The 18,471-nt window shown below is 36.3% G+C and overlaps 1 protein-coding gene across 1 annotated transcript in view; it reads right to left on the bottom strand.

The window, feature by feature from the left end:
* NAF1 (nuclear assembly factor 1 ribonucleoprotein) overlaps nucleotides 1-18,471 on the bottom strand; it is a 37,433-nt gene that overhangs the window by 15,420 nt on the left and 3,542 nt on the right. Inside the window, exons 2-3 of the mRNA XM_004450803.4 lie at nucleotides 16,925-17,096; nucleotides 1,686-1,779 (exon numbers count right to left, since the gene is read on the bottom strand). Of these exons, the coding sequence (XP_004450860.2) occupies nucleotides 1,686-1,779; nucleotides 16,925-17,096 (266 nt within the window). The remainder of the gene's footprint in view (nucleotides 1-1,685; nucleotides 1,780-16,924; nucleotides 17,097-18,471) is intronic.

Raw genomic sequence — 18,471 nt, 5'->3', positions numbered from 1 at the left:
CTTACAGTTTATACCACATTTTGTAAAAATTTCCAGTGGATTTCAAACTAATATCCTGATAGTATGGATTAGAACAAGATCTTTAGTTTCTGGAAATTCCTTTACTTCCATCTACCTAGATGAATTATCTATAATTAGAAAAATTTTAAATCAGAATGTATGTTTTCAAGGAAAAGAGTATAAAGTATGGGATACACATGGAATAATGATTTTTAAAGATACTATTTTGACAAATCCATCCTATTAGACTAAAAATATTCCTGCCCTAGTGGTAATAGATATTTGAATGAGACAAAATCAGCACATGCTACTCTTACATACTACTATTTTTTAAATTACATTATTTACATTGGGTGTATTTATTCCACACATACCTTTTCCCATATATCCTATTATCAAAAGCTTGTATTAATATAATTGTTATAATTCACTAAAGAACCTTCTTATACTTGTACTATTAACAATATCCATTGTCTGTAACTTTGATTTAAAATTTTGCTACTCATATCAAGCCAAATATATGCGCAATTCATATATGTAATCAATTTATATACATAATCTGACTTATCAATGAATATTACTAAATACCATAAAATAACTCAAAAGTAGTAAATATGATGACTTGGAAATCACGTGACTTTTAATCACTATGATTACTGTAAAAATTAGTTTTATTTTCTCTGAATTTGAATAAATTGAAAAAGTAAAAAATTACATTTTGTAATTTTATTAGAATTTAGGTCAAAAGATAAAGTCTCTTTTATACCACTGACTCACTATTCTCAGGTTTATTTTGCTATACAAGTTTATGTTAACTACATTCTACACTTTAGGGTCTCTTCCATAAACCTACCTCACATCTTGGGGTTGAAAGGAATTTATATTATCTAGTCTAATATAATTCTACAGCTTCAAATTCCATATAATAAACCACAAGACTTTCTAATTTACATGTTTATGAGAAAAATTCCAAATGTAGCAGGCAGAAGAACAGCTCTCCAAAGGTATCTACATCCTGATCTACAGACCTATGAATATGTTACTTTAAATGAAAAAAGGGACTTTTACAGATATGATTTAAGTCTAAGTAAGGACCCTGAAATGAGGAAATTAACCTGGGTTATCTAGGTTGGCCCCATTTGATAACAAAGAGCTCCTAAGAGCAGAGAACTTTTCCAATCAGTGGTGAGAGAGACGAGAGGATGGAAGGTCGAGAGAGCTATGTTACTAGCTTTGAGAATGGAGGAAAAGGCAGTAGGCTAAAGAATGTCTTGATGCTGGAAAAAGCAAGGTAACAGAGCTTCAAAAAAAGGAATGCAGCCTTGCTGAATCCTATTTTAGATTACTGTGACCTGTGTCATATTTCTGTTTTACAGAACTATAAGATAATAAATTTGTGTTGTTTTAAGTTACCAAGTTTGTGGTAATTTGTGACTGCAGCAATAGAAAACTAATAGACCAAAATTAAAGAAAATTCTGGAGAACTAAGACAAGACTTTATGTTTTTATAAAAACAATGGATTTATGCATCATTTATATAAATAAAAGATGAACTTTATCCTTTTAAACTCAATGACTATAAAATGTAATACTACATATATCAAAGAAAATCATAAACTTCTTGATTCAATTATTAAATGCATGTTAGGATATAAAAAACAAAATCATTAAGATTATTTACATACCTAATTGTTCTATAATACTTGAAACTATCCCAAGAGGCTTTAATTCAATATCTTCTGGCAGAATAATAGTGAGTTCTTCAACAGAAGGTAGTTCCTATAATATAAAATGAATTAATCTTGCTCCAGTTTCAACATAACTTTAAAAATATATATACATTTCTTCCATTTAAAGTACTGTACAAATTTCCAAATACATAATATTAAATGCTTATCTCTTTAATTTTATTTTTTTAAGCAGTGGCATGGTCTTCTGAAGGTATTTCTTACACCCTCATACAAAACTGATTCACCAAGTCTAGCAAATATACACTAAATCCTGCTATACTAAGTACATGAAGTATCTTCCAAAATTTTCCTATCACACTTTAACAAGATACAAAAAAATAGCTATTGTCAAGGAATCCAATGTAAAGAAAGCAACAACTCCCAGGGACATTGCATTTGAAAAGAAATAATTCTACTGGTAGCTAAAATTCCTCCACGGGATAACTTCCTTTCTTGGATGCTTTGTTAATTTGGCTAATTAATTAATTTGACTGTAATTAAAAAGTTGAACAAACAGAAGAAACAGCAATCTTTTCTGCAGCTGTGTGAATAAGAGGCAAGTGTGTCTCTGGTCTCTTTGGAAAAGAGGAAATGATATCTATCAGCCAAATAAAGAACTCCTAGAAGAAGAATGTAGGCATCAGACCATAAAAGCTATAAAAGTGGGAAGCGGACTTGGCCCAATGGATAGGGCCACATGGGAGGTCCGCAGTTCAAACCCCAGGCCTCCTTGATCCGTGTGGAGCTGGCCCATGTGCAGCACTGATGCATGTAAGTAGTGCCCTGCCACACAAGGGTGTCCCCCGCTTAGGGGAGCCCCATGCACAAGGAGTGTGCCCCGTAAGGACAGCCGCCTAGCATGAAAGAAAGTGCAGCCTGCCCAAGAATGGCACCAGACACACGGAGAGCTGACATAACAAGATGACTCAACAAAAAGAAACACAGATTCCCGGTGCTGCTGCTAAGGATCAAAGGGGTCACAGAAGAACACACAGTGAATGGAACAGAGAGCAGACAACTGGTGGGGGGGGGGGGAGGGGAGAGAAATAAATTAAAAATCAAAAATCCTTAAAAAAAAAAAAAAAAGCTGTAAAAGTATTGCCTGATACCTTCTCTCTCTAGGTTAAAAACTAAATTTCTTTATACCTAAAGATTTCTTTGCCAACTCTTCTACTGACCCAGTTGCACACTGTATCTCAGTTGCTATAGAAACCTGATATAGAAGTAAAGAGGAAACCGAAGAGAAATCTAAGAATAAAAAGACCTTAGCCTTTACATTAAATAAACACAGCTTTCTGCTCTGGACCTTAGCCAAAAGATCATTATTATCCCTCAACAAGAAGTTTTTCCTTAAGAAGGCTTGAAAATGCAAGATCCTATCAATGGTATATTAGGAATAAGGTTTGGGGGGAGAAGGATTACTTTTGAAGAAATAATGGAAAGGCTAGGAAAACCTAAATACTTCAAAGGGTATTGCAGAATATATCATGTGTAATCGTTTTCTCCTAAGGGTGCTCAAGTAAGGTTATTTGTATTGAACCAAAGTAGAGAAGTAGATATCTAAAGTTATCCCTTCCTTCTGGGAGATGCTATTCTTTGACCACGGATTATTTACTTACGAAGAGCCACACCTACGATCTCTACCAACTCACCTCTGAAGAAAATCAATGACTGGCCTCTGTATTGTTAGTCTGCCTAGTATTAAAGAAAATGATTTTTGTTTCATTTTTCAAGTGCCCTTATATTAAATAGGAAAAACATTTTCCTAGCATGGCCATGGTTTGAAAGAGGTCCATATGTATAGGAAAATAGAGAAAGAACTTCAGTTGTTATAAAGACAGGTGAAGAACATGTGACATGGATTAGTCTTAAGTTCTTAGCTACAGGGTATGCCCTGTTCAATATGAGACTAAACACCATAATGGTGACACAAGGCAGAGGAGAGAACTTTAATGATATCTCAGAGATGGGTTTCACATTGACTCTGGCTCTAGGAATGGCACCTCTTACAACTTGTGAATGTACAAGTATAGTTAAGACATCTGTCCTGTTACATAGCCAAATTACAGAAAGACAGATCAAAAATTTTTACTACTTTAGAATTGTGATAGGGTTCACCAGTTAAGACACAATAAAGTGAGGAATACATAGGGAGAAGAAAAGGTAGGAATGTCTTCAAGAAAGAGAATGCTGTTAGATTTTTTGTGAAAACCTCGGAAAGTGGGTGGGAGGATAGATAATATATCCTTAACAAGCTAGAACACAAAAATCAATGTTTTCTCAAGTAAGTGCATGCTATTTGACCACAAAATGAAAGCCTCTGGGTTTTTGTATTTTTTGTTAAGAGGAATAAAGGCCCATATAATATAATCTTTATACTTTGATATAAATCTAAATCAATATTTTTTTAAAAAGTTAAGAATGAAAGTAATACATATTCATTTTTTTTTCCCTAAGGAAAAAGGGGGGGTGGGGCACGGAATCTGTAAAAACCAAAAATCCCTCAAACCTATTCTTCTCAATTTCCCAATTGAACTTCATAGATAACTACTGTTAAGAGTTTTGTGTCTTTCAAATATATCTAGTATGCAGATATAAACTTTACATTCCTAACTTTAAAATGTTTTACTTAAATATTCATCCTTTAATGCAAGCTACTCTTTTTACCTATCATATCCTGCATATTTTTCTACACAGAATCAAAAATTTAACTAATTTGATTTTATTTAAACACTCTCACGTTACTCCACTATACAGGTGTACTATAACTTATTTCACCAATCACTTGATAAAATATTTAGGCCATATTGTGACCAACCCCTACCCACCCCCCCCTTTCCTTGCCATTATACACACTGATGCAATAAACATTCTTTTAAATGTATCTTTGTGTGACTCCTGGGATAAAATCTTTTAAGTGGAACTGTCGGATCAAAAGAAATTAACACCTTTAATTTTGACATATACTGCTAAGTAGCATTTCTTTTCTAAAAGGTTACCTCAGTTCACACTTACACCAACCATGTAAGAGATTTTCCTATGCCCTTGCCATCACCAAAAGGTAAACTTTAAATCCTTGACAGACTGATGTGGTAAAATAGTATCTGGCTCTCACGTGAATTTCTTCATTAATGAAGACTGAACATCCTTGCATATTTCTTAGCCACTTGTACATGTCTATGAACTATTTGTGAACTTTAGAGGTATTTCTTTTGAAAAGTTTGTCTTTTTACTAATTTTCAAGAGAACTTTTCATTGTTAAGGGTGATTTCCCTACAATAAATGTGTAGCAAATATCTACTTCCATTTCCCTCAGCATGCTGTTTATGGTATGTACCCATTGTAGAATAATACATTTTCCTGCTACTGATTTGAAAAACTTTAGCATATACGAAATGTACTTAAGCCTACTACTGAAACCTCCATTCTGTTGCACTGATCTATTTCAGCATCAGTGCTTAACTATTTTAATCAATTGTAGCTTTATATATTTTTTAACATTTGGGGAGAGGGCTAGTTCATCTATATTTTCCCCCTTAAAATTTTTCTAGCTATGTTTATTTTTCAAGAGGAACTTTAGAACTATTTTGTCATGTTAGTATTGTTAGTATTGATATCACATCTAATTATAATTTTCATCTTATACATCCTACTTATTCGTTATGCTTATACCAAGCGATTTTTTAGATTTGTTGCTATAATTTCTAATTATTTTATATCTCATGGCTATTATAGATTCTTTATAGAGTATTATAAGTTAATTTTATTCCCAACATCATGCTAAAATTTATTTCTTAGTAATTTTCTTCTGTGTTCTCTAAGCATATTTTAAAAAAATAAATCTTCCTCTTCAACATTTGCACATAATATTTTCTGCTTTTCAAATGACATTCACTGGTACTTCCAGAACATTTATTAAGTGTCAAGCAATTGTGATGATAGTGAGGCATGATTTCTGACTCCACTAGGAATGCTTCAAATGTTAAGCATAATGGAGGGGAATATACAAAACCAGGATATTCGTAGCAAGGCAGGGCCTCACAACTTGTGATCAAAGTCAAGGTCTGGGAGGCTCCTTAATTCCTGTTTCTACTTTGTTTCTAATGTATGTATTAGCAGAATGAAATACTATACCTACAACTGGGGAGAATCTGATTTCTTGTGCAATCAAACTCGGGGCAAAAATGAGATATTTATGATCATCACCATACTACTAATTCCAGTTCAGTGATCATATCATAGTATCTTGTAACATACAAATGGATGTAGTTTCCTTAGCATTCCTTAAAAAAGCCAATAAAGATATTAAGTTGCCTCTTCACAGTACTCTTTATAGAAGTGATGTGCATGAACCAGCTATCCCAAATACTCTGTAGAACATGAGACATATAAAGAACTAAATACTGTACACAAAACATTTAAGACAGACCAATAAATGAAACCAGCCCTGTAAAATTTCACGTTAAGAGTCTATATTGGGAAACAGATGTGGCTCAACCAACTGGGCTCCTGTCTACCATATAGGAGGTCCAGGGTTCAATGCCCAGGGCCTCCTGGTGAGGGCAAACTGGCTCACATGGAGTGCTGACCCACGTGGAAATGCTGCCCCACATGGGAAAGCTGCCCCGCACAGGAGTGCCAGCTGACACAGAGAGCTGGCACAGTAAGATGACACAACAAGAGATGCAGAGGAGGGAAAAAAAGACGTAGCAGAACTAGGAGTTGAGGTGGCCCAAGAGAGTCATCACCTCTCTCCCACTCCGGAAGGTCCCAGGATTGGTTCCCAGAGCCACCTAATGAGAATACAAGCAGACACAGAAGAACGCAGAGAACAGACAATGGGGGGAACAGGAGGAAGGGGGGGTGGGGTGGAGGGGGGAATAAAAATTAAAAATACATCTTAAAAAAAGTCTATATTACCGTATTTGCCTCTGAAAGTCCATTTAAGTCAATAAATATATTTGCATTAAGAATGGCAGACACTCTGAGGACTGGATCAAGGGAGAATAGATCTATTTGTTTCTTTTAAATAAACAAGTCAGGGGAAATGGACTTGACCCAGTGGTTAGGGCGTCCGTCTACCACATGGGAGGTCCACGGTTCAAACCCCGGGCCTCCTTAACCCATGTGGAGTTGGCCCATGCACAGTGCTGATGCGTGCAAGGAGTGCCGCCCCACGCAGGGGTGACCCCCGCGTAGGGGAGCCCCACGCACAAGGAGTGCGCCCCATAAGGAGAGCTGCCCAGCGCGAAAGAAAGTGCAGCCTGCCCAGGAATGGCGCCGTCCACACTTCCCATGCCACTGACAACAACAGAAGCGGACAAAGAAAAACAAGACACAGCAAATAGACACAGAGAACAGACAACCGGGGAAGGGGGGAATTAAATAAATAAATCTTTAAAAAAATAAATAAATACATAAACAAACAAACAAGTCAGGAAAGGGGATGTGGACAAAAAGGGAAGAAATATCCCAACCCCATCAACTCTATGTCAAGAAATCTCCCTAAGGGATGTGCTTTACCTGAAGATTTTTGGCAGGTTCAAAGATGCAGAACTTTAGAAGATTTAAAGGGGACAGAGCTCTGGAAAATTCAAAGAGGAAGTTCCTTGGATTGTCATGTTGGATAAGGTAATTTAAGCTCTTGCCTTGTTTAGATTCTCAGTTCAAATGTTCCCTTCCACCCCCAAATTACTAAATCTAAAGTACTGCATACTACTACAAACCCTAGTCACTCTTTATCAAATTTATCCTGCTGCAATTTTTTCTTAAACTCACTACTGTCTTAAATCTATTTATTCACTTAACATCCATTTCCCTACCTAGAATTTAAACTGAAGAATAACTAAGACCCAGGCAGCCTTGTTCACTGCTATGGCACCCAGCATAATCATTACCACATAGCAGGTGCTTAGCATACATTTACTAAATGAATTGATCTACCCCATCAGAGATGATGGGCCAAGATTAAAAAACAAAACAAAACAAAACAAATCTCAGAAGAGGTCTTCTCCAGTCAGAACAGAAATAAGATAATTAAACTTAATCCCTAAAATTTGCTAAAGAATCCTTAAGAAATGAAAAGGACGTCAACCCAAACTTCTCAAAACTAAAGTAAAAAAAGAAGGTTTCCAAGGAAACTTAACTGCTTAGGACTGCAGGAGAGGTATATCTTGCTTAGCAGCAGTAAATATTATTACAATTATTAAATTAACACCTTGCTCTCCGATAACACAGCAGCTGCCTCTGATAAAAGAATGAATAAATCTTCCCAGTCTAATAATCTCCTTTGAGGAAATAAAAATCAATCACTTTGCTTTTCCATATGTGGGGAGCACGTAGGTGAAGCAGAGAAAGAGAATCACAAAGACATACTCCAGTAAGGGAAAAATGCCACAAAACTCATACTGGAGACACTATCATTCTGACAGTACATGTGTAGGATATAAAGAAAATCAGAAGTAAAAGATATATGGCAAACTAAAAAACCAAAGGCAGAAGTGCTACAGAAGGTCTGGGATGAGATCACCTTCATCATAGAGTAAGAAAAAAAAAACAATGGAAGACAAAAGACAAAAAGCTATTTACTGCAGTTTAGAAACACTGGAGTATAATAAGCCTGGATTATCTTATCATCGTTGTGAAAAGATAGATGAATGGGTAGGAAGGAACACTTTTATTCTGTGTAGCTAATTTGGTTATTTAAATTAATTAATGAAAATTAAGTAAGATTTAAAATTCAGCTGTCAGCTGCACTAATCACATCTCAAGTGCTCAAGAGCAACAGTAAAGAGAGTGTGGATATAAAACATTCACACCATTGTAGAGTGATCTCCTGAACACTACTGCTTTACATCCTTACGCATCTCAACAGCCCTCCATTACAAAACACATATCAGGTATTAAAAGCATCAATATATTTCCAGTCACTAACCCAGTTATAATTTGAAGATGTTTTAACAACATGTACGATATCACTAGGAAATTTCAATGCTAACATGTATACTCTACTTAGAAAGTGAAAATTCGTGGTAAATTTCTATTTTCATCATTGTTATTTCTCAAAATTAAAATTTTGGAAACTAAAAATCTGTTTTGGATGTACATTATCTGAACCTTGAGATAAAATCTATGCCATCACTTAAACAAAATTAGAATTCTACATGTTTATTCAAAATAAAAGAACAGGAAAAAAATTTGGGGGGGAACATATTCACTCAACTCTTCTATATATAATAACAAAGGGTAAGAAAGCAAGAAAACTATTTCATTCACATCATCAGCAAAAGGAAAAGATGCATGGAAATAATAGTCCTCAAAGGAAATTCAACATCCTAAAGACATTCATTCATTTACTTAGGACACACTCTATAGTCCCAATTCAAAGGCTTCAAGAGTCAATACAGTCCAAGCAAATACAATTTAAGAAAGTATGCATCAGGTGATAGTCAACCTTCACCATGAAAAAATATGCTACATTATTCAGAAACCAAACAAAGGTCAATCAGGCTCCAATTTTGCTATCCACTTTTCCACAAGTATTAAACACTATGTTTCCTAGAGCTAGGGAAGGACAGGGGGATTGAAAGGTGACTCCTAAGCAGTTTGGAGTTTTTCTTTTTAGAGTAATGAAATTATTCTAAATTTTTTTGTCATGATGAATTCACAACACTGTGATTATACTTAAAGTGACTAATGGTACACTTTGGATAGATTACATGGTATGTGAATATATCTCAATAAAACTGCTTTAAAAAATATATATGTTCTGGATCTGTCTCTCTCTACCTAGATGATCATAGTTTCAAGTCATTTCCTGGTATGAGTTTTCTTATAAGGTAGGGAAAGTGGGCAAAAGATCTGAATATTAATACAAATGGTTAACAATGCGGTAAAAAAAAAAAGGTTCAATTGAATGTAACAAAAAAGCATTTTAATATAAAAATCATATACCATATACTTCAATAAAATAATTTATGATTTTGTGCTAAGATATTCATAATTACTGCATTATAGAAATGTAAAATCCTAAACATACTTCTGAAATATACAAAAGAAATTACTGTCTGTGTTTCAAAAGTTTTATATTGTGACTCTAACATCTGTGTGGCCTACAAGGTTACACAATTAAGCACTACACTCAAATGAGCAGCAAATAACATTAATACCCTATTAAAAATTAAACTGTAGCTGCATGACTGGACAAATGTGTCTAACAGATGTAACACAAAATGAAAGGAGCTAATGTGTCAAAAATGACCTTTTGAGAAGATAACATTCACACCTTACAAGGGGCCTTCACTTTCCTAGCTTTTTAAGGCTTAGCATTGGGCAAGAGAAAAAAAAAATCAGGTTTTAATGATTTTCTAAGGCGAAATTATCTAAAGAACCTTGATTTGGATTTTTACTCACAAACACAAACAGGGCAGTAGAGGATAGCAGGTAAGGAACAAAACACTCCAAAATGAAACTAATCTAGTTCAAGGAGAGTGAGAAACGTGAGGAAATGGAATGAAATTATCTGACCACTTCTCTCCTATTATCCAAGAATAGAGGACATACAGGTGGCTGCCAATTACCTGATGCTATTAGGTGGGCCTTCACTTTTCAGATATGGTTTTCAGTAGGATCCAATCCCTGGAGTATTGAGAGCCATGAATGGAATTTTTTTTTCCTTATAGCTGGTAAAACATATTGAATAGAGAATGGATTAGGTATGTATGCTGCTGTGTGTCAACTATGACCACATCTAGCGTTTAGTGAGATTCACCAGCTTCTCAGGGTGAGTACCTTTTACAACTTTCCATGGCACTCAGTTATTTCTTTCACTATCTCAAATAAGCATTAATTGCCCTCATTAATTACTCCATTATATAGGGCAGTAAGTAAACTTAGGTTCAGACTAGCCCATTAAATAGTTTCTCTAAAAACTCAAAGTTGAAACTTCTCTGAAGTCTCTATTCTATTTTCTCTCTTTTTTTTTCCCCCCAAAGATTTATTTATTTATTTAATTCGCCCCCTCCCCGGGTTGTCTGTTCTGTGTGTCTATTTGCTGCGTCTTGTTTCTTTGTCCGCTACTGTTGTAGTCAGTGGCATGGGAAGTGTGGGCGGCGCCATTCCTGGGCAGGCTGCACTTCCTTTCGCGCTGGGCGGCTCTCCTTACGGGGTGCACTCCTTGCGCGTGGGGCTCCCCTACGCGGGGGACACCCCTGCGTGGTGCGGCACTCCTTGCGCTCATCAGCACTGCGCATGGGCCAGCTCCACACGGGTCAAGGAGGCCCGGGGTTTGAACCGCGGACCTCCCATGTCGTAGACGGACGCCCTAACCACTGGGCCAAGTCCGTTTTCCCTCTCATGCTCTCATTTGGTTTTTCTCCAAAATTAGTCTCAGACACAAAGTTCCTAAGAATACCTTAAAAAACTGACCCAGAAATAAAAAAACTGAAATAAATGTAGAACCCATCTCAATAAGGACAAAATCTCCGATGATAAATATAACTCTAAGCGTATCTTTTATGTAAAGTGAGGAGTCCACATTTCATCAAATCTAAGTCACTGATTTTACATATTTAGACAAAAGCACTACCAAATATTCCAAAATGCCATAAATTATTAGCCCCAATCTCAGAAATGCTCAAAGAATAAAGTGTGCATTTTAGAGTTGACAATATTAACTGTTTTGATAATAAATAATGCAAAAACAAATTATTTCCTGGGTCCCTACTATTATGTAACAGACATAGGGAACACAAATGGCATGTAAGGTGACAGAATTGGCCCTTTTCTTAAGAAACTTCACATTCTCGTCACCTTGTTACCTTTCATACATATCCTATGCACCTTTCAAGGCTCAGTTCAAGCCAGGTTACTTCCTTAACCACTGCAGTACCAGTTATCTCCCTTCCACTCAGTCCTGTGGCTTCTCATATCTTATTCCATTCATCCTGCATTCAATCATCATGACCTACAGTGTTATTTGGCTTTCAGCATGAATTGTATGCTCAATCTCTAGCTAGATTCCCTTGTGGGAAGCCAGCACTCAATCACTGAGACACACTAGCTTCCCTGAATTGGTTCCTTCACCTGTTTTGTTTGCTTGTTGCTTGTCCCTACTTTCTAGGAGGCACCAGGGACCAAACCCAGTGCCTCCCAAGCAAAAAGGAGGGATCCAACCGCTTGAGCCATATCTGCTAGATTCCTTTTTTTTTTTTTTAAGATTTTATTTCTCCCCCACCCTTGTTGTTTGTGTACACTGTCTGCTCTATGTCTGTTCGTTATGTGCTCATCTTTTTTTTTAGGAAGCACCAGGAACCAAATCTGAAACCTGCCATGTGGGAGGGAGGTGCCCAATTGCTTGAGCTGCCTTCACTCCCTCCTTGTTGTTTCTCTCATTGTGTTTCCTCATTTTGTCTCTTTGTTGCACCATCTCATTAAGTCATCTCATTGCGTCAACTTGTTCCATCAGCTCGCTGTCTTGCTCATCTTCTTTAGGAGGCATCGGGACCCAAACCTGGGACCTCCTATGTGGCAGGCAGGCACCCAACTGCTTGAGTAATATCTGTTTCCCTAGATTCCTCTTTAAGAGATATTCATCTCTATCTCCTCAAACAACTAGCAGACCTTAATTTTAAAATCTAATGGCGAGGGAAGTGGATACGGCTCAATCAGTCAGGCTCCCATCTACCATATGGGAGGCCCTGGGTTTGCATCCCGGGGTCTCCTTGTAAAGGCAGGCTTGTTGGCACGCCATGGAGAGCCACCGGCCTACAAGCGCCGTGGAGAGCTGATTCAGCAAGGTGACACAACAAAAGAAGGCAGACAAGTAAAAACACAGAAGAGCGCACAGCAAATGGACACAGAGAGCAAACGAGCAAACAAGCAAGCTGCGGGGGGGGGGGGGGGGGGGAGGGGAATAAATAAAAACAAATACAGGCACACAGAACAACTCACAGCGAACAGACAGAGAGAGCAGACAGCAAGCAAAGCCGAAAGGGGGGGATAAAAAAATAAATCTAATGGTAAATGGGGGAACCTATGGAATGCTTCTGTAGAATAATAATCATGTATATGGATATACACAGGACATATATGGATAGTATTTCTCTGAAGTTTAAGGAATTATTCATTCTTAGTATAATTATGGACAACAAAGCATAAAATATTAATTTTTTTTGAAAAATCCGAACTTATAAAATCTTGATAAATGTGATGGTTAATTTCATGTGTAAACTTGCATTATGATGCTCAGTTGTTTGGTCAAGCAAACACTGGCCTGACTTTCTCCATTTCATAGGTAAAAGGATTAACATATAGTCAGTTGTGATTGATCAAGGGCTGATTACACTGACAATCCACAAAGAAGACAGCCCCAAGCAATGAAGGACGTCTTTTTAGCCAAACAGTTGAAGAACTGAGGATTTCAGAGGACAGAAATAATTACTTCCTCTTCTTCAGCCAGCCAGCTTTTTCTGGGAAATAAAAGTTCACCTTCATTGAGGTTCCCAGCTTGCAGCCTAACCTATGGAATTTGGATTTGACAATCCCCATTGCTGCATGAGCAAATTCCTATAATAAATTTGTTTTTCTGGAGAACCCTAATGTGATAAGCAACTTTCTACTCTTAGTATATACATGATTATGTATATTCAAATATGTATGAATACACACACATGCACACATGCATGAGTGGGTCTTGCATTCTTTAGAGTAGGAAACCAAATACTGAGTATGAATTAAATAAAATTATCACTCTCCAATAATTTTTATTAGAGAAGATATGGGTTCACAGAAAAATCATGCAAAAAGTAGAGTTCCTCTACACACAGTTCCCCATCTTATTAACTCTTTGCATTAGTGTGGTATCTTTGTTACAGTTGATGACATAATATTATAATCATACTATTAACTATATTGTATGGTTTACATTAGGATTCACTGATGTATAGCCCCCAATTAATTTTAATTCTTTCTCTTTTTCTTTCACTTTTCTCCCCTTTTATCACCCCAATTGATCATTCATCTCTAAACAAAGAAATGTATCCAAATTTTCTCATTCTAATAATAGAAAAGTCCTCTTTATAAAGTAGCATATGAAAGCTTCTAGTTTTAATTTCAATGTGCCAAACACACATATGTATGAAAGTATGAATATCATCTTCTCAAAGGGTCATTTCTGATGCATTAGTTCCTTTAGTTTTCATGCTGGAAGTCTTAAACACCTATTTCTCCAATGAAACACCTATGATTTAATTTTTAATAGGTGGGTATTTAAGAAGAATGGACTTAGTAGATATCTGGATTGCAAGCAGAGGATTACTACTTCACATAAAAAAATGTCTGGAACAATCTTTCTCCAGATGTCTGGAAGAGCTCTGCGCAAATGTTCCCTGGCCAGAGACTGCTCTCATTCCCCAAAAGTCATCACATGCTATGCCCCTTATATGATGCTTTACATTTTTCTATTTCTTTTATCTGATGTATATTTACTCATTTACTAGTTAGTTGTCCCCTCTACTATATGTAAGTCCCGAGAGTCCAAGAACTTTGCTTTATTCAATGATAAATCCTCAGCGCCTATAACAGAGCTCGGCACACAGTAGGGACTCTAAATAATAAACATTTCATTTACCCATGTGTGTGTATTTAATTTACAAAACAAAATACCACTTCTATTACTCACTCAACAATAACCTCAGCCTTTATTATTTTTTAAGAGGACTGAGTAAGCAATAAAGAAAAGCTTTCTCTTTTCAAGTAAAAACCCATTTCTTAAAGAACAGACATTCTGAAAAACGTTAATACAGGCCATCAGTATCCTAGGCCAGAATGGAGTAATTCCAGATATTGTATATCTAGTTATAAAAAGTCATTCAATAAGCCCCACATTTAGGGCAAAACTCATAAACCAAGTTAGGCTTTGAAAACAACATTATCAACCATTATCAAGTGTAGACTACAGTACAACACAAATTTCACCAGGGGTGGGCGATCAAATAGATATGCAATATTCTACGGCAACTTGTTACTGCTTGCGGTGGCTAAGATATTCTACACCCTCACATCAGGATATTTCAGGATCCTAACAGGGTACCTGATTAGGCAATGTGCCTTGCTTCTAGAAATGCATATAAGCTTCCCTTTCCTGTGGTAGAGAACTCACTCCATGTAGTTCACATGGGGCTGACACTACCCACCCAAACCTCACTCTTCAAAATACCCACAAATTCATTTTCCCTTCCTTCATACTGGCTCTGAAGTGTTCCTGCCCTCTCACACTAGCCTATGTACTCTTTCTCTCAAATGTTCACTTTTTACATGTGCTCCCACTCTTCCCACAAATGAGTAACTGTGCAACTCACGTCCAAACAACAGAATACCCATTCCACTAGCCACAGTGATTTGTTCAAGGCCAGTTAAAGCCCCAGGTAAACCAGTAAGTTTGCTCCATGCCTATCAACCCTATGGAGAAACACCTACTAAGGAAGAGAGAAAAAGGCAGAGTTCAAAAGACTGAGTACTTGCAGCTATAATACCCTTGCTATTCAGGACCAACCTTAAAGTTCAGAGGTGAAGCCCTCCTGGAGTCTTACTCTTTCAGAGCCCTGAGTCAGAGATTTAGGGCAAACCAGAGAACTCATTCCTCTACCTATCTCTAGCAGCAGTGATCTAAAGGACTAGAAATTTCTGATCGGTTTCCTTCCTAATCTTCTAAATATAAAAGAAAGTGACTGGCTAATCAAGAATCCTAAACTGAAAAATAGACTATAATTGCCTCTTGATCCTCCCTGAAAAATCCTTTAGAACTCACCCAAAGAACAGACCAGTCCACTGTTCCAAGTTTTAAAAACTAACATACTTTCCCATTGAAAATGGAATTTCATTTAAGCCAAACATACACTCACACAGTTCAGGTAGTACCTCTTGCAATTGCATTTACTTTTCTCTGTTTTACGTTGTATACGTCCCTCAACTAGATATTATGAGAGCAGGATGTGGATCAGTCATTTACAGTGCTTGGCATACAGCAAGTGCACTATAAAACTTTCTTAAAACAATGAATAAATTTAAAATGCTTATTCATGCACTTGCTCGACAATCAAGTATTGCTGTCAACTCTGAACCCATCACCTATTATGTACTCTCCTGGACACTACAGGAGCTACAAAGGCCAGACATAAACTCAGTCCTCAAAGAACATGACTTCTGGCCTCTGTGGGGTCATGGAACCTTTTTGACTTTCCGATGAAAACTATGGGCACTTCATCCAGAAAAATACCTAGCCCAATAAGTTAAAATTATGCATAAAATTCAAGGGATTCCCAAGGTAAGAACTCCTGACATAGTAAAACAAATAAGGGAACAATACATATACATATGTAAAAGTACTAGGTCTTTTTTGTTGTTGTTGGTTTCTGTATTTAAGAGGAAACTTAGGTAGAAATGTGATCAAGATACAGAGAAGAGAGTTCAGACAAGTCCCTTGATATTTTCAGAAAGCAGTCTTTACTTTGGAGCTTTTGTGTAAGTGAAAAAAAAAAAAAGAACCAAAACTATTTAGAGATACTAAAATGCCTGCAGCAAGAAAACAGGAATCATTGATGAAATGGACTACAAAACGAATAGTCTTTACTACATGAAGCTTAAGACAGGAAATTTCTTACTGCATGAAGAAAAGTAAAAAAGGAGAAATCACTCATATTGAGAATCAAAAAAAACCATGAAAAAAGTTCTTGACTGCCTCTAGGATTTAATATTTTTCTCAAACCCTGAATTTACTGCTTTAAGTGTTACCTAATAATTGTAATTAGAAACTATATTTTAATATAGTGTTAATAATAACTAGAAGTACATTGAGGGCCAAATATGCATTTGGCATTATATTCTGAGACTTTGAGGAGAATTTCCTTTTGAGCCATGAGACTGCAACCAACTACCATTGTTGTCCTAGGGAGAGTTTACAGCATCAGAGAAAATGAGTCAGAAAGAATAATTATCAAATGCTAGGGTTAGAGGTAACCTTAGAAATCATCCAGATCAACCCTCTTTTACTTAATAAAGCCAAGATGTTGCAAAAGTAGCTCAATAAGAAGATGAGGAAAATAGTCTTAACATTTACGGTACAAATGAGATAACTATCAGTACTATTATATTTTAAAACATGCAAATTAAATTTAATAACCTAATCAAATACTTACATTAAGAAGTAACTCATCTTTTGTTTTAAGGGGAAAATTCTTATTTTCCTTCTCAACCTGTAAATCATCTTCTCCATCTGACAGCACGGGAGGAAGCGATATACGAGAGGAAGAGGAAGATGAGGTGGAAGATGATGAAGAAGAGGAGCTTGAACTATCTGAATCTGTTTCACTATAGGGAAGAAACAATTGAAAATTTGGCTAAGTATTATTATACTGGTATCAAAGTAAGATTATTCAATCAGAAAATATTTACTTCACTATTTATTACATGTTTACTCTTACTGGTAGAATTCAAAAGCTAGTATTTCAAAGTGGAAAATGGTATTTAAAGTAATTTTTAATCCACTAATAATCACAATCTCTGCCATAACACAGACTGTCATTAGAACAGTCTTACACATCACACATCTGCCTGACTATAATTAAGCCTATGGCAGAAAGGAGCTCTGGGAAAGGCTCATGACTGACCAGATCACTTAATTACAGCTCAATCTTCAAACAATTCAGTTACCAACCATGCTGACCACTCTCCTCTCTGAAAACTCCTTCGGCACCTTGACTTCCACAGCAATTCTTGTTACCAACCCTTGCAACATTCCTCTCAGTCTAAAGTCTGTTTGCTGGCTCACCCTTTTAATGCCTTTTATGTGCTGATTCTCGGTTCCATCCTCAAGTCAATTTCTCTCTATATACTGCTCCATGGCTAACCTCATCCACTCCAATGATTTTAATCATCAGCCATAAGCAGATAACTCCTAAATCTTCAGCCTTGACACCACTAAGCTACATCCCTAATCTTTAACTGCATAATGGCAACCTCTTTATTAATGACCTACAAATACCTCACTTTTTTAACAAGATGAAAACCATAACAGTGAACTCTTACTAAACCCGCTTCTCTCCTTGAACCCCTATTTTATTTCATTGCATATTCTTCAATCCAGTGCCTATAGCTGGTATCAGCTGTAATCATTTTTAGCTACTACATTATCACAGTCAATGATAAAAGCCTACCTTCTGATTGGTAAGCATCACTTCAATTCCACTTCTCTATCTCATTTCCATTGCAACTATGACACTATTTCTGGCCCTTATTTCTCACCTGCTTTTTCTGAAACAATTGTATAATGATGGTAATACAAGGCCTTCCATCCTAATTAGTTTACTCCCTTGCTTTTCAAAAAACTTCTGTGACTGGACATTAAATAACAGGGAATTATTAATTGCTCTATGTTGTAACAGTGTTGTACTTTCACATAAGTGAATGTCCTCTTAGAGAATGTATGCTGAAATAATTAGGGACAAAGTGCTGTGAAACTTGTAAATTACTTTAAAATGGTCTAATAGAATATATACATGTGAAATTAAGTGCCAAAATGTCAATAACTTAAATCTAGATGGTGTCTACATGGGTCTTCATTGTACTATTCTTTTGACTTTTTCTTAAGAAAATATTCAAGCATACAGAAAACCTTAAAAAGCTTTCTAAGACTCTCCATTAAGTAGAAGATAAAGGCCATGCTCCAGAGCATGACATCTTAGAA

The sequence above is a fragment of the Dasypus novemcinctus genome, chromosome 1, assembly GCF_030445035.2.
Source record: "Dasypus novemcinctus isolate mDasNov1 chromosome 1, mDasNov1.1.hap2, whole genome shotgun sequence".
Lineage (NCBI taxonomy): Eukaryota > Metazoa > Chordata > Mammalia > Cingulata > Dasypodidae > Dasypus > Dasypus novemcinctus.
The sequence above is the reverse complement of the archived record's forward strand: the minus strand, read 5'-3'. Positions and strand labels throughout refer to the sequence as shown.